The sequence below is a fragment of the Gadus morhua genome, chromosome 3 (assembly GCF_902167405.1).
Source record: "Gadus morhua chromosome 3, gadMor3.0, whole genome shotgun sequence".
Lineage (NCBI taxonomy): Eukaryota > Metazoa > Chordata > Actinopteri > Gadiformes > Gadidae > Gadus > Gadus morhua.
Window position 1 is genome coordinate 599,745 of NC_044050.1, and position 17,823 is coordinate 617,567.

General features: G+C 42.0%; 1 protein-coding gene across 5 annotated transcripts in view; it reads left to right on the forward strand.

The window, feature by feature from the left end:
- The window catches only part of helz (helicase with zinc finger), a 119,872-nt gene that overhangs the window by 1,509 nt on the left and 100,540 nt on the right, over nucleotides 1-17,823 (forward strand). For all 5 annotated transcript variants that reach the window (XM_030352300.1, XM_030352297.1, XM_030352301.1 and 2 more), the window contains 4 exons: nucleotides 11,622-11,852; nucleotides 16,239-16,275; nucleotides 16,414-16,538; nucleotides 17,299-17,355. In XM_030352300.1, the coding sequence (XP_030208160.1) occupies nucleotides 11,640-11,852; nucleotides 16,239-16,275; nucleotides 16,414-16,538; nucleotides 17,299-17,355 (432 nt within the window). In that variant the 5' untranslated portion in view covers nucleotides 11,622-11,639. The remainder of the gene's footprint in view (nucleotides 1-11,621; nucleotides 11,853-16,238; nucleotides 16,276-16,413; nucleotides 16,539-17,298; nucleotides 17,356-17,823) is intronic.

Consider the following 17,823-nt stretch of genomic DNA (forward strand, 5'->3'; position numbering starts at 1 on the left):
CAGTGTGATTAGGGATGATGTGGAAATGAGACAATACTATTCAAGTTTTCATAGAAAGTTTTTATCAAAACATAAGCATCTATGTATCTTTACCAAAAATCAGTGTTTCATGGAATGATGGTTGTGTCTCAAAAGCTGTGTGTAGCTCTGTCTCACAAGCTCACTGACTCATCAATGTGTTGGTGCATGAGCAAAGTCTGTTGTGTTGTAGTTTCATTTTAGATTGAATCCTTTCTATCTGGATAATGCCATGTATGTGTGCTGAAGTATTTTAAGCTTTTACCCGATTTGAGATTGTCAATGGGACCAGAAGTTGAGATGCTTCTTGGGAAGGTTGAGTTGCTGCGACCTTGGCTCCACCGGGTAAGCCCGCACCGCTGGGGACACGCCTCGTACCGTGGGTGGCATGACCCGCACCTGGGAGGACATGGGATTCCGCGGGCCTTAATCTCAGGCTCTGTCCACACGGAGCCGATTTTTTGGTGAAACCGCATAAGTCTTGTGCGTTTCGGCCGACTGTCCAGACGGAGCCGGCGAATCCGGTGCCCGTAACCGCACATTTCTGAAACCACCCTCGGAGGTGGTTTCAAATCTATCCGGACCTATGCGGTTTCGTGTTACGATTCGTGTGGAAGCCTGAAACGCAAACGATGACGTCATTAGTCTCCAACCAGCTGGGGGACATCAGAGTTGCTTTGAATTTTTTATTTATTATTTTATTTGTATTATTTTTGTAGCTTTCAATATGGCCCCTTGATAAATGTAATTACTAACTACATTAAAAAGTATTTCTACTCAATTTAAAAGGTTGAATCTCCTCGTGACTGAATGTATGTATATAGCGCGCAGGCTCGATGCGCTCCACTTTTTTCTGTGGAGAACCAGCCCTTGAATAGTTACCAAAGCGTTTCCACAGCTCGTTGCGGTTTCGCAATGACTCCGTCTTTACGGAGATATTCCTGAACAGCATAAAACGAAACCGGATCGTTTTTCGCCTGGTGTCGACGGGGCCTCAGTGACGAGAACCCTGGCTTCTCAAGCAGCGGCTTGCTGCTTATTCAAGACAACTTGAAATGGCATTCAAAGCCTATCCTAATTCTAACTTTTTGTTATATTGTTATTATCCAAATGTTATTATCAAAATCGATAATAGCAAAACAGAAATATATCTTGATCCATCAGGAATTCATTGGATTGTGGAAAGGAACATTTGAGAATTTGAGGGTTGAGTGGAAAGATGTTATTCAATTATTGGTTTGAATGTGAAGCCTACCGGCACTGACAAGTTAATGTAACATCCGACCAGCAATGGGGAGTTACGCGGATTGGATGTTAAACATCAGCATTGGCATATTGATGGGTGTACTTTGTTGAATGGGAGGTTTATATGACTGTGTCAATGAGCTACCGATTTAAAGTACATTTTTTGATTTGATAGTGTCTTTAAATGCCCTGGCTTTGAGTTGCCAGTCCTGCTGGGGCTAGAACACTAGGCTGTTGCGGCGCTGCCTGTCCCACCAAGATACAGCATCAGTGTTGTGTGTTCTGAATGCACGTGGGCTTGGTTGTGAGCTACAGTTACAGATGCATCTCTTTGATGTGCCTTGTAGTAGGGATGCCAAGATGGCTGATGTAAACCATAACACACATTTGTATCAGGCTGAGGCCCTTTGGCTTCCTTCTCCAATGGTCTGTCAGGGCAGAGACAGCACTCTAGTACAGGGACGCATCCTCACTCAGTCAGGCGGGGCCCGCACATAATAATAAAAAAATACAAAAGAAAAATTATTGATGGAGTTACAGAATACTCGGTCAAGAAAGATGAGAAGAATTCATAGAATTCAAAGGCAAACCCATGCGTCCAGTTTGCTTAGGTATGATATCAGTCATTAAAGATATCCACTTAAGTCGCTGCTACAACTGCAATGAATATCATGCTTGTTGTGTTTGAGTTCATTGAGTTGTTGCACTTAATGTTGAGCCACAGTTTTTCTGTTTTGTGACATCATTGAATGATGATGCATGTGAGCCCTTTGCACTGATAAAAATACTGACCATTCATGTGGCTGTTTGAGCATGGAAAACATGAAATGAATGTATGTTGGTTCAATTAACATACCTTACATAGGTTATGATTCTGGACGATTTTTTAGGTAGTGGCCATCCCCAAAATGCACCAGAATACAGGAAATCATATCTACCAAATTCAAAATTGTAGTGATGCAGCGAATTTTCGGCCACAATTTTCTGCCGAAAATAGCCCAAAAGTGCATTTTCGGTTTTCGGCCGAAATTCTTTTATCACCGAAACAACACGGCCGAAACAGAAATGTGTGACACATACTAAAGGCGCGGCCAGCACACGCTTGTCTGGATAAGCGCCAATATGTCTGCGTTGTGGACGTTTTTCAATGTTTCTGAGAAAGACCCACGTATAGCGATTTGCAAAGATTGCGATGCCTTGATTTTAATGAAGTTAGTACACAGTCATAGCCATAAATGCAATGGTACTAGGGTTGCCGCGGTATGGACATTTTCACACCGAGTAGTACACTCGTTTCAACACCGGTATTACAGAGTATAAACGGTATAAACTTTGAAACTAGGTCAACCGCCATCTTCTCCGTCATCTCTCCTCTCACACTCGGTGACAGCGTCTGGCAGCTCGCCAATTCTCGGTGACAGCGTCTTATAACGATCTATATATAATAGTATAATATAATTTTATGCATTACATCACGGCCAAAAGCTCTGTGCGCCTCCGGATGTCCGTAGCGCGGGGAGCTCTCGTAGGGATTGGGCTTCGCGGTGTTCGTTTACCGGCGTTGCTATGGTTACCGGTCTTGCGTGTTCCAACGCTTTATTAGGTAGCCTATTAGGTTTGTATATTTCTTTTTTTATGAAAAAAACACATCAAAAATAAAACAGTGCAAAGACAAGCTGCCAACTTATACAGAGGCAACCCTAAATGGTACTAATAATTGGCATAATAATTACTTGCGGTGTTTCGGTTTTCGGTTTCGGCTAAGAATTTTCATTTCGGTGCATTCCTACAAAATTGAGTAGCTTCTCTCAGCTCACGTTTAGTTGAAGTGTGCAGTCATGTGGCCCTCTGATGGTTATGATGAAAAATGTGGCCCTCCTTATCATGAAAGTTGCCCATCCCTGCTCTTGTACTACCACAGTGGTTTAAAGTTGCAAAGGAAAGGGGACCTCCATGTTTTTTATGGTCATGTTTTGTTTCAAAGCATTTTTAAATGTGTGTCTTAGAGTAATTAGGATAGAGGGCATTAGCCCAATGAAGTTGTGTGGAGTTTGAAATCAGAAAGGGAGCTGCTCTGTCATCAGACAGCGGTAGCTTTTGTTAAGCAGGCTGTAATGCAACTAAAGAGGCGTGTCTTAGGCCCCGTCCACAAGAGCGAAAACTATCTTTTCCCCTCCAATTTCCTTGGCAGCGTTTCAGGAATTTCTCCGTAAAGACTCATTGCAAAAACGCATCTAGCTGTAGAAACGCTGATATAGATATTCAAGGCCTATATGTGGCGCTGGTTCTCCACCAAAAAAAAAAAGACGACGAGGCAGAGCATGCGTATCAAGCCTGCGCGCCGTATACAAACATACAGTCGATGAGGAGAAAGCAGTTGTTAAACCTTGTAGATGGAGCAAGAGAGAGAAAATACTTTTTAATGTACAGTTAGTTATTACATTTACCAAGGGGCTGTATTTAAAGCAGGGGTTTTCAAAGTGTGAGAGAGTGAGCCCCCCCTCAGAGAAAATAATTCCCCCCCCCCCCAAAAAAAAGTTCTAAAGACCTGTGTTTTGAAAGCTATCTTAATTATTTTACACATTTTAAACATCTCTGATCATAATTTTAAAACATTTGAAACATATTTTTTTTAACTTTTGAAACATATTTTTTAAACATTTTAAACATATTTCTGAAACATTACAACTTCTTTGTGCGTTTTTAAACACATTTCTTAACACAATTTAACAACTTTATCCAAGCATGTTTTAGCTTAACCTTTTTTAAATCCATTTCAACATCTTAATCTGTGTAAACTGATTAGTTTACACAGTTTCATTCAGGGTCCCCGACTCTGAATTTTCAGAGTCGAATCAGATCTGCTTTTTCAGTCCAGAGATTCGACTATTCGGCGGGGTTTGTTTACCGGCGTTGCTATGGTGACCTAAATTATTATAAGCAACTGAAAACGATGCCGGTTTGAAACTAAAACTGTGATTCTGAAAAAAGTATAAATGCTATCAAAATTCCATTTGGATAGTATTGAAGATACAAGTGTGTAGATTTGTTCAATGGTTTGAACGATGGTAAACGGTTGAAAAATGAATGAGTTACGATGTCTAGAAGTAGGTGTATCAGAATGGGCTGACGTCTTCAATGAAAACAGCTGAAAACGAAGCGGTATGAAACTAAAACTGTGATTCTGAAGAAATTTTAAATGATAACGAAATTCTGTTTAGATATTATTGAAGATACAAGTGTGTAGATTTGTTAAATGGTTTGGGGGGGCGCGCCCCACAGTTTGAAAACCACTGATTTAAAGCTACAAAAATAATACAAATCAAACAAAACAAATTTGATGGAAATCCAAAGTTACCCCCTGGTGGGGGGGCGATGACGTCATAATTTGCAGGTGGCCGTTTTTCTTTTTCCCCATTGGACCTGGTTTCAAAAAAGTCTGTTTGCAGGCACCGAAACATCGGCTCAAACACACATGACTTATGCGTTTTACAAAAAAAAAATCCTTATTTAATCAAAAAAGTTTCACAAATTTAAACTGGGGGAAATCCTGTGTAAGTCTGGTAAAACTAGAACTAAAAGGGGCAAGAATCCTGATAATAACATCCGTGAACAATATTAAAATCAATATTGACACCATCTGACACTCTTATCTTAGAGTGTTGCGTTGGATGTATAGTGTGGGACAGAGCAGACAGTGGAGTTCGATGATCACTGTGGGACAGAGCAGACAGTGGAGTTCGATGAACACTGTGGGACAGAGCAGACGGTGGGGTTGAATGAACCGTGAGGGACAGAGCAGACGGTGGGGTTGGATCAACAGTGTGGGACAGAGCAGACGGTGGGGTTGGATGAACAGTGCGGGACAGAGCAGACGGTGGGGTTAGATGAACAGTGAGGAACAGAGCATACGGTGGGGTTGGATCAACAGTGAGGGACAGAGCAGACGGTGGGGTTGGATGAACAGTGTGGGACAGAGCAGACGGTGGGGTTTGAACGGTGTGGGACAGGGCAGAGATTTGGGATGGATACTATTGACTAAGCTAAAATATAGAAATTTGGCAACTTCATTAAATGGTATAAATGAGAGCTAAAACAAGGAGATGGAAATGAGAAAGATGACTGATACAAATCAAGTAGCAGTAGTTGTGACAAGTCCAAGGTTGTTGTATGTATGTTGTATGCAAGAGAGGCAAACTCCAAAGGAAGCCTGTGAGAATGAAGCCAACAAACACATTTATCCACCAATAGTCACAACAACCAACTTACGGCAATACAATGATTGAAATCTTTATTTTCAATAAATTATTTATCTCAAAAGATAATTTAAAAGTTGTGGCTACTTAAAGGCCTACATGCAGGTTAACTGGAAATAGTGTTAAAGTCCAGTTTTTGTCAGTAACGGGTGTTTTCTAACGTCATTCGGTGATGACGTCACGTTTGGGAGACGTGGTGGAAGGTAGCCTAGAACTAGAACTATGGCGTCTAATAGTTGGCCCTGGACACAGCCTTTCCATCCTAAAAGATGCTCACAGCAAGCAACAGCGAGCTAATAATTACTTACTCTCAAGATCCTTTTGCTCAGCTCAGCTGCCTTCTGTGGAGTGCATTGTGTCTCTTTCCCAAGATAGGACGGCAAGGTTCTTTGCTTTGTCCTAGAAAACACAAAAGCAATGCATATTAGAACAACAGTTATGACAGTGGGGCATTTTAAATCTACTCTTATCCAGTGCTTAATTTGAGGGGGAGCAAGGGGGAGCGCGCTCCGGAAGCTCTGACGCGCGCTCCGGAAGCTCCGACGTGCGCTCCGCCAGCTCCGCCAGCTCCGCCATGAGCAGTATAAAAAAAAAATGCGCTGCGTAGCGGTAATCAATGAAGTACGACATAACATTGCGTGAGGAATAGGTACTTTGGCGCCCCGTGCTGCAGGCGTACACCCGTGTATAGATGGAATGAAACCCTCAATGAAGTCCGTAGGTGAACGACACAAACCCCCCCCCCCCCCCCCCCCCCCCCCCCCCCCCCGTCCTCAGCGCTCCGGGAGCTCCCACTGGACAAATTAAGCACTGCTCTTATCCTCATTGCAGTGCTATGCTATGATTAGTTAATTTGAATGCTAACGTGGCAACTTAAAAGTAATGTTATGTCCAACAATGCATTTGATCATCATGGCTAGCCTAACGCAGCAGCTGTGTCTGTGTTGTTTTGTAACATGGAAATTGCCAGGGGTGTACATAACAATTTTGATCTGGTTCTCACAGGAGCACCAGTTTGTTTCTTGGTGCTCATGCATTCATATTTATCTAGAGGCTCGTAGAGTACTCTATCTACTAGGGATGGGCGTGAGGAATCGATTACTCGAGTACTCCTCGTTACAAATGAACTTGGTTGGTGGACACAGGCAAACTCGAGTTTGCATATACACACACAAAGAAAGTTTTCTGAAGCAAATGTATCAATTTTCTGTGCGGCGCCACTAACGCATGTCGTTGGCACAAAGCAAATGAAATGTATCAAATTACTGTGTGGCGCGTGCCGTGCCATGTGCAGGTACGCCAGAATTCAAAAAGTTAAGAGATGGCGGTTAAAGCAAAGCGCAGCGAAGAATTGAAATACTTAAAAGAAATAGGAGATCATAAGGTGAAATGTAAAATATGCCAAGCGAAATCGAACTACCAGAGTACTACAAGTACTATGCGGCAACATATGCTCCTGAAACACAACAATGGTGTATTTGTATTGCAATAAACATAAATCCATCCTTTTTTATAGTTGACGCCGACGGTAGGGCCGTATCAAACCGAAAATCGCGATACCGAGCCACGAACCTGTCTCGCGGTGTGAGAAGGCAGAAGCGCGATACGCCCTTTCTAACTCTGCGGTCAAATTGTCCGATTGAAATTTGCTAATAATTTGTCTAAATAATAGTCTGCTGACAGCGCCCCCTCCTATCGATGCCGTAAGTATGCGACTGCAATCCTCCGTGGCTACGGAGGATCGCATTTCTCCACAGCCGTCGAAGTGCTCATATGCGATATGAACGACATTTATCCAGAGGGGGCCTGTGTCATCCTGTCTCTAGTGTTTTGTGTGATTTGACTGGCAGTTTTTCTGCTTATAGGTCGGAATGAAGCGGCCACCGATTATTGACAGGATGGGTACTTTATTCTACCGGACTCGTTCGCTTCTTCACTAGACACATGCGCTACCGCTCGCTCTCCTCGCTCGTCCACTCACTCGCTGACGTCACTCACACACGCATACGCACATTGCCATTCTGGCGCACACACATATGCTACTGGTAACGCCTCGTTATTGCGATGTTCATGACATTCAGGTTTTTCTCCATCTATTGAAAGTTAGGCTATTAAACATGTTGCATTCTATACGGCAAAAGCAATTCGTTACTTCGCGAGACCCGAGACTCCCGCGAGAGTGGGCGGCGGGTCACCAGCAGAAACATATTCCTTTTCTCCGCCAAGATGCGCAAGGGGGAGTCGAAACAACGAACAATCGAACAAAAATGTATAATAGAACCATCGCAATGACTCTTAGCCTGTTATTTTAAGGTAAATCAAGCCAAAAAAGTTGCATAGTTCCCCTTTCCCTCGTGTCTGATCTCTTTTCTGGTCCATTCTTCTTTTGTTCCACCGACAGTCGCCTCTTGGGTCCCTTATCAGTCGATTGATCCATGATGAATGCAACAATTGCCTCGCAACTGGCTGTTTATATCTAGCCGGTGCCATGTTTGGCTTTGTGTCTGTGCCGTAAAGCATTTTCGAAACTACAATCTGACTACATTTTCGAGGCGTGATTGGATACTTCCGCTGCGTCACATCCGGATTGTGTCGGTCCGAACAGAGCAAGTTGCATATGCGCTTTTTCCTTGAAGAGGTGACATGGGGCAATGACACACCCACCAAACGACCCAGAAATGGTTGCAGAACCATCAGAATAACTCTCAACCAGCATAATTAATGTAATTTTGGCTAAAAAAGTTGCTTAGTGGGCCTTTAAATTGTGAGACGCATATTTATTTTTGTAAGGAAAATGTGTTTTGAACGTTTGCAAAAATAAATAATGAATACTATGATTATTCTAACTGTTTTGATGGAGAATAAGCATTACATGTTTGGTTGGTAATATTGACGTTCCTCATTAGGCCTATTCCTGCTGCAGATGCGTTGCATTCTATAAATAGATTTGATTAAACGAGTACTCGATCCTCAAGGAATTCCTTCGATCATTCGAGTTTGGAATTTACTACTCGTGCCCATCCCTACTATCTACACTGTTCTATATTTGGTACTCAAATGAGCCCTATCACACTTGGATGCTCATTTTAATGTTTTCAGCTAGGCTAACCAACGCATCTTGGCTCTCTGTGCAGTTTGTTCGTGCTAGGTTAGTAGCTAAAGTTAATTTTAGCTACTATAACTGAGATAGCTGTGTTCTGCAGCCGTAAGCCAGCTACCATTCAAGCTAACATTAGATGATAACTAACGTTAGCTAAACAGCTGTCTAGGCGCCAGTAGCTAGCCAACGTTAACGTTAGCCACCAACCCAGCACGAACAAACCGCACCGTGCAGAGCCCAAGCCACACAACACACCACACAAACATGAAATTAATTTAACCAACGTTGGTGCTTACTTGCTATTGTCTCCATCACGAGTGACAATGGGGTGCCTCCGTTTCAGATGCTCCAACATTGCTGTCGTGCTCTTGTGATATGCCAACTCCATTTGGCAAAGAGTGTAAATCACAACACTATTGTTGAGATTTTCTTTTATTGTGACTTTGTTGGCAAAAATGTGAGGAGGTTGCCCTTCTGTCCATTTTGCAATGTTTTTTCCACGTGTGGCAAATTGTCGACGGAGAAATTTGACGTTGACGTATTTTTGACGTTGACGCGTCGCTACAGGCCTGCAATCAAATTGCGCCATCTTAGGAGGTTCACATGTAGCATATACTAACTATATATAATATCTATTTATTTATCTATGTATCTGTATTATCTGCTGAACACTCTCTTACTAGTCTCTACTCTCAAGGGTCTCAATGCGGCTTTGATCCGTGTCTCTACAGCGTGACGTCATGCAATGCATTCTGGGGGAAATGAGAATCAATAGCAAACCGCTAAAATAGCACCTACTTTTTCGTATTACATTCCGTTTTGTGATGCGTAACAACATTAAATACAATAAATAACAGTTTAAATCTTTATTAAAACAAGCAAATTGCACAAATTTGTTGGAAAATAAACCCTGCAACACGGCATTTAAACCATGACCTCGTTGGGTCTGTGGTCCTAGTAGGAATTGATAAGTTTTTATCAATATCAATGCCATTGTCGATCCAATTCGATCAATTCTGTTACCGATTCCTGAGTAGTTCATTGAGTGGCAAAAAAAGAGTTCTACAGTCTTCTGCACCAAAAGTAACCATTTTATTTTCTGCATACTAACAACACAAGAACAAGAAACATAGTCTAAATAAGTTAGACTTAAAATAAATAAGTAATAAAAAAAACAGGAAGACACTTACAATTGAACATGCTAAATTATGATTTAACACTAAACTTTTGTATACATATTTTAGATAATAACTGTAAGCTTAACTAAGCTTAAAGGGGACCTATTATGCTTTTTCGACTATTATGACCTATAAACGTTGTTATAATGATTGATAGTCATGTTTAACCATACTAAAGTGTCAAATAATGACGTACATGCATTTCGACGTATTCCCTGCTGACAGTCTAGGGTGGCTGTGCAGAGCGCTAAACACTCGGGACAACGTTTGCGATTCACTTGTTCACATTTCTGGGAAATCATCTACGTAGAGGCACTCCTGCCACGCCCCCATATGCCTCAAATCTGCCCACTCGCGCGCTTCACGGAAGGTAACCAATCACAATGGAGTTGGGTTGGCAGGAGGGGGGGCGAAGGGCGGAGAAGGACGAAACCGAGTGTTGACAGAATGCTGAAAGCGCCCAGATCAGAGGAAGAGTTTCCCGAAAATCTACATTGTTTCTTGTGCTGTGATTCGTGTCAGGTTTGTTATAGGAGTCATTAATAAGAAATTAAGACCAGAAAAGTAGTATAATAGGTCCTCTTTAAACCAAACGTCATTCAATTAAAGTTTAACACTTTTCTGGGAAGGGATATAAAAAGTAAACAAAACAGTGAACATACGTACATCCACTTTAATTAAATAGGCATGAACTGTAATGCCTCCATAACATCTTTTAGATTTATTTTTTTTACTGAGCATCAACAATTGTTATGCAAAAATATAAGCATATCTGCCTTTTCTGGGAGTGAAAGGGGTAACTTGAGCCGATGTCGAGGGGCCAGCTGCCTGAGAGCGATAATCTAAAATGCATGAAATTTGTATAGGTCGGCATTATTAATAAAAACGACTACACTACTACTATAAAAACTGCAGTTGCAAGGCGACACTGGGCTCCTAATGCAGGATATGTAATGTGAACGTTACCGTTGTCAACGGAGGACACAGTGGAGTTTGTTTGACTCGTATGCAGGCTTTTGAACACATGGCATTCTTGGGACTTAATTCCATGCTTGGTAGACAAATGCTTTAGCATGTTTCTGGTGTTTGCTTGCACCCTTACACGAAATGACAGCATTGCACTGATTACGTACGGAAGCATTTTCATTGCGTTGGGTGAAATGGAGCCAGACTTGCGATCGCTTCCCTCTTTCCATGCCTCGTTGTTTGAAGGTTGTCGGGGCGTGCAGGGTCGTCGCAAAATGTTTGAGTAAACCGGAAAACGTGGTGCGGAATCGTTTAGAAGAATCGATAACGTTGGAGGCGTACGATTCCGATGGAATTGGTTAGTTGGAACCGGTTCTGAGTAGGAACCGGTTCTCTCGATTCCACCCCTAGTCCTAGGTCAGTTTGCCAGCTTCTGGCCTCGTTGGCTCTGTGGTACAATGTCAGTTTGGTGTCCCAACCAGCTTCTGGCCTCGTTGGCTCTGTGTTCCTAGGTCAGTTTGGTTTCCCAGCTAGCTGCTACTAGCTAAGCTAGCACTGTGGTTCCCAGGTCATGTGCATGTCACATGGATGTATTCACACAAATATTGTATTGTAAAGGGTTAGGTTAATAATATATTTCGAGTTTTTCGGTACTATGATTCGGTGTATGATTTTCAATTCATAATCTTGCCTTACATGGCTAAATTTTTCAATACAATGATTGCAAGTTGGAATCAAATATGAAGGAGTTTTAAGTTTGATCTTGATTTCCTATACATAACGACATTTAATAGGATCACAATTAAGTTTTATTTTTTCATATAACTTAAAAATTGCTTTTGTGCTCTTGTGTTGCAGTCATTCTGTCCCTGAGTCATGGCGGACAGGAGAGCGGAGAAGTCATGTGAAGAAGCCTGCAGGTCATTAGCCAAGGGGGAGTACGAGAGCGCAGTCAGCCACAGCACAGACGCCCTGCTGGTGCTGGGGCACCGGGTGGCCCCCTCCGGAGCCCCCACCCCAAACAGCCCTCAGGCCGGGGCCCTCCGCTGCCGCGCCCACCTGTTCCGCATCGCCGCCTTCCTGCAGCTGGTGAGCATTGTCAAATGACCGCATGGGTGTGATGAGCTAATGCTGTGGATCTGGATTGTTTTTGGTTTTATCTGGCGGGCCGGCAATCCCAGTCTGCTAATCAGTCACACGCTTTCAAACATGTTCTCTGTCTCACATTAACTTTGACTCGCTGGCGTTTGCATGCTTCAATATTCATCACGCTCTCTCTCTTCCTCCCTTCTCTCCTTTGGCACAATCGGTCCCTTTTTCTTTTCCATCTAGACCTCACCAATAACATCTTGTTAAAGGAGAAATGTGTAAAATGGACTGGGATAGGTTTAATATGATAACGAGTTGGGATGATCGGTTGGGAGCAAAAAAGCGCATGTGGACGTTAGGGATGGGTAAGAATATTCGATTATTCGTTCCTGAGATGGCATCAACGGTTGAACTACTGATAGTATTATGTGTATAAAATGTAATTTTTAATGAACAATCTGTGCACTTACAAAGTTATCAATGCCTTGTTTTATATGTTAAGACCCTTATTATACTACCAAAGAGGTGTCGGGCTGCTTCTAGCCTTTAAGGTGGTTTATAATAACAATTTAGTTTTTACCATAACACATGCCCCCATCGTTCAAAGTTTATAGCGTTTTGGTAGAATCGGCTGAAAACAGCCAACTTAAGAATGTGTCTAATTGCGCTTTTTTGCTCCAAAACGAACATTCCAACTCGTTATCAGACTTAACATATCACAGATCCATTTTACACCGGATTTCTCCTTTAAAAGGAAAAGTTCGACGACAATGCATACGTCGACGACGTATGCATTGTACATATTTATAACTCAATATCCGTCCCAGCCTTTGTACAACAGATACTCTAAGGTCTGTAGCATATAACCGCGTTGTCTGATTACAGTTTAATTCATTTTTCACAATTTACCAGCTCCCGTTTTGAAGACTGAATCACCGCACCATTCGTTTCAATGGGATTCGTGACGGTCTATACTTTCAACATTAAGTGTACATATTTTATAATTTGAAATTCGTCCCAGCCTTTATACCACAGATACTATAGGGTCTATAGTAGGGATTGACCGATATGGATTTTTTAGGGCCGATACCGATATCTTTTCTGGTCTGGATACGTCACCCCTTGTATTCTTCTGATATTTTCAAATGCATGCTTGGTGCGGCCCGTCGAGTTGGGCCATTTTCATTACTCGTTGCCGGACCCTACAGTTTTCTAGATGTGGGTCTGGATTTCCAGGGTAAGCCTCCCTCAATTAACATCATAAAAATGACACAATGATGATAAGAAATGTTACAATGTCTCAATTTAAAAAAATGGACATTTATTGAACTGTCTGTAAATCAGTCCGAAAAAAAACAAAAAAAAAACGAATCGGCCGAGGCTGAAAAAAATATTGCAAACGCAAAAATTGGCCGATAATGTCGGCCGGCGGATATATCGGTCGATCACTAGTCTATAGCAGGGGTTGACATTAAGGTTTTCAAAAGCACTTGCCCATCGGGCAAGTATAGGTCAGGTTCAACTTGCCCGAATGTGATGTTCACTTGCCCAAATTATAATCAGAATCTTGAACAGGCCTCTTTTTGCCAGGCATGCGGCCTGGTTTTGGGGGGGCTCAGAAAAACCATCCTAGCTCAGACTGAAGCTGAATGTTAGCTTCCACACAGGTTGTGTTTAGAAAATAACAAACTTCCCTTTGTTTACTTATTTATCGAGCGGTCACATCGTGCCATGAAGTGATTTCAGTCCACCGTTGCAACCTATTAAAGCTATCGCCAAGTTATATGTAGACCTGCATGATTTCATGCAAATACTTAACTAAATGTCAGAGGTAGTAGCAAAGATATGTCTTTTTTAACTTTCAAGTTTCTTGCAGCTCTAACTGAATAATCACAATCGCGTTTCTAGTAGTGTTGTCAGTCACGATACTGGATTTTCTAACTTCGACACTATACCTGGAAAAATATCGATATTCTATACCATTTTCGATATCAGGGGAAAAGTTTTTTTCAGGAAAGAACATACCCAAAGTAAATAGAGTATATCTCCACAACTGCAAGGGCGATAATGTCATCTTTGTGCCAAAAGAAAGATTGTTGTAATATTGTGAAATATTCGATGGGGATGATACTTGGTTAAAGTGAATAAAGCCATGGAACACAGCATAAGTGGAAGATAACATTTCCACCTGAAATAATTATCAGTTGGTCGTTATCATTTGGGAGCGATGTCTTACTCTGAGACACAAATAAAGGTAGATATCTCACAATTTTGACACTGGACACCTCTATTTAAATTTCAGGGCAAATATATTCGAATGCACCAAGCCAAACACTCGCAAATAAACATAGATTGCGCTGAAGAATACGTTTTCTGATTGAAGGCAATTTACCTATTTCCTAAGAAACCTTCTCTTATTCATTGATTGAAAATACCATGTTTAGTTGCAAAACTCATAAAGGTAATACTTCTTTTTTGGTTGTTAAAAGAAAAGGGGACGTTTCTTCTTAAGTTGTTATTTGCGAGTTTTAGTCACAGAATGATATGGTTTGGACTGTTGGAATAAGTGGAGGCTCAGCTTTCATGTAATATATAGTTTGTGTGGGTCCAATTTCGTGAAAAAGATCGCTATTGCTGTGCATGTGCACAGTTATGAAACCCAAAACCGTGTTCTTTCATATGACTTTCCTTGGTAATTTGCCTCAATCCAAAGTACTTCCAAACTGCACTCCTCCATCACTTCTCCATTTTCCTTCTACCTAAACCGTTCGCGGAGGCGCTGCACTTGCGATGCTAGCTTTGTTGGCTAACCTTCAGCTAACACCTTCGAATCACGGCCAGAGAACGCACTGCGAGTGACAGAAGGCGGGGCTATATTCGCACTGAAGCGATGCGTGTCTGTTAACTCGCTTTCCGAGAGAAGAGAAGACGGCGCGCTGATCAATTGCAAATGCTTATATTTTGTGTTATTTTGCGGCAAAAAAGGTTGTTCTGCAGTTTCTAAAAACATTTGAATAAATAGCCTTTATATTAACATCCACCCAAAATCCACTTGCCCGTTCGGGCAACCAGAAATCAATCTCAACTTGCCCAAATATGACTTTTGGTTGCCCCGGGCAAGCGGGGCAACCGTTAATGTCGAGGCCTGTATAACATATAACCGTGTTTTCTGATTACAATTTAATGCATTTTTCACAACAGACAATTTGACTATAACTACTTAGCAGGTAGTGTTTGTTTTTGCATTTAAGATATTAAGTGATTTTTTGCCAATGATCCATGGCTGCCTTTGTGAATGTCGGCACACATCGAATAATCGATCATTAATTCATACCACCCACTGATTATACAACCATGACAATTTTGAGTTATTCACATGCCTAGTAGACGCATTCTTAAGTTGGCTGTTTTTAGCAGATTCTACCACGCTATAACTGCGAATGATGGGGGCATGTGTTAAGGTTAAAAACTAAATCTCTATTTTAAACCACTTAAAAGGCTAGAAGTAGCCCGACAATTCTTTGGTAGTATAATAAGGGTCTTAAAATATAAAAAAAGGCATTGTTAACTTAGTGAGTGTACAGATTGTTTCTAAAAAATGACATTTTATACACACAATACCATCAGTAGTTCACCCGTCGATGCCATCTTGTCTTTAAGAATCGATAAGTCGATTGGCAAACTTACTTTTTACCTTAACACATGCCCCAATCGTTCCAAGTTTATAGCATTTTGGTGGAACAGGCTAAAAACAGCCAACTTAAGAATGGGTCTACATGCTCTTTTTTGCTCCCAAACTAACATCCCTACTCGTTATCATATTAAACATATCCCAGATCCATTTTAGGAGTATAATTTTTAAGAAGCTAATAATAATGATAATATTTTTTAAGAAGTAAATAATTATGAAATGTGTTTTGGTCTTTTGACACGGGGGAACATGAAGGAGCCTATGGTTTGTGCCTATTGATCTACTTTTTGAGGCACTGTGTAAAACTGCAATGAAGAAGCCCCGACTGAGGATGAGTATCCCCGATCTACTAGTTTCCCACAGTAGATATTTGGTCTCCAATAGAGCAGTCACTCAAGACACAAACTTATTATGATCAAAAACAGTCTCCATGATTGGAGATGCTATCCATTCATGGAACTCTTCAAATGACACCAATGCTTTCACTGCATGGGGAAAACCTTTTAATAAGATAACATGTATAGCAAATGTAACGCACCTGTCCATGCTTTTAAATATCCACACCACAGTTGTTGGGGAGGATGGATTCATTCTGGGTTGTCCATGTGGAGAAGTTCCTACTGTCCCAGAACTATATTGGTCACAATCTTCCATATCCTGTCCTTAAAAAAACAAAGTCTTTGTTTTGTTCACAGAAAAACTATGACCAGGGAGAGGAGGACAGCAAACAGAGTGAGTCCCACCATGAGGACCCAGGATAACACTCTAATTAATGAATAACTGTATTTATAGTGCAACAGTATAATGTAACAAATGTGCATGTACTGGACAACCCATCATATAATGAGCAGACAAAAACCCTGTTTGTAGTGCTGGCGGAGGAGGTCTCCAGAGGAGAGGGCTGCCTGAAGGCCAGCCTAAGGTCCATGATGCAGGAGCAGAGTCTGCCAGAGGTGGCAAATGTCCTCTCAAAGGCCCTGGACAGAGACACACAGGTAGGAGAGAGACCGTAGAGAGAGGGAGAGATACGGACACACGGGTAGGAGGGAGACCGTAGAGAGAGGGAGAGATACGGACACGCAGGTAGGAGGGAGAGATATGGACACACAGGTAGGAGAGAGACCGTAGAGAGAGGGAGAGATATGGATACGCAGGTAGGAGAGAGACCGTAGAGAGAGGGAGCGATACTGACACGCAGGTAGGAGAAACCATGGAGAAAGAGGGAGAGTTATCGATACGAAGGTAGGAGGGAGACCGTAGAGAGGGAGAGATACAGACACGCAGGTAGGAGAGAGAGCGGAGAGAGATGGAGAGATACGGACAAGCAGGTAGGAGAGACACCGTAGAGAGAGGGAGAGATAGGGACAAGCAGGTAGGAGAGAGACCGTAGAGAGAGGGAGAGATACAGACCCGCAGGTAGGAGGGAGAGTGTAGAGACTTGCGGACACACAGTGGGAGAGGTCATTTATTTGGTGAGACACAGAATGAAATGCAGACTAATTTATACAGAGATATTAGTGGACATGAGCCAATTTATCCACACTCTAACATCCTAAATGTCCTTTGCTCGTATATAGTATTTGCTCGACACACAGGGACGGACGGTTATACTGACCTGACCTAGTTGCAGTTTTTTCATCTGCTTTAAAAAAAAAACATGTGATGTGTAGTACAACTTTGAATAAATTAAAACAAGGCTTGTTGATTAATACTGGGCAATGCAGGTTATCACCTAATGGTTTTGTTTTTCTACAGAACGGAATCGTCACAAAGGACCTGACCAGGTTAAAAATGCTCCTGTCGGAAATAGAAGTAGGTTTGTGTGTGTGTGTGTGTGTGTGTGTGTGAGAATACACTGACAGCCTGAATATGATGTTGTGACCGTTCCTTGTGGGACTGGTCCTGGTGTGACTGGTCCTGGTGTGGCTGCAACAAAAAAGGATTAAGGTGTTAGTTTTAATGTTTAACAATCGAACCAATCAGAGGGTTGGATCGACCCTCTGACGCTATCCTCCGGTCATGTGATATGTGAGTGAGAGCAATAGAAAACAACTTGCCGCGCTACGCTTTGATTTGTTGACCCGAAAACTGACAGAAACCCGACCAGTCAAGTAGAACAGATACCACCCGGAATGCATCACTGACCGAAATGATCCAGAGTATATTTGATCGCGATTTAAAATGGCAGAGCGAATTGAAGGAGATAGCGGAGTTCATAAGATATGACGCCCCTCAACACGGGGACCATGGCCAGGTTTACGGCTTTGGTAAAGGCGCTGG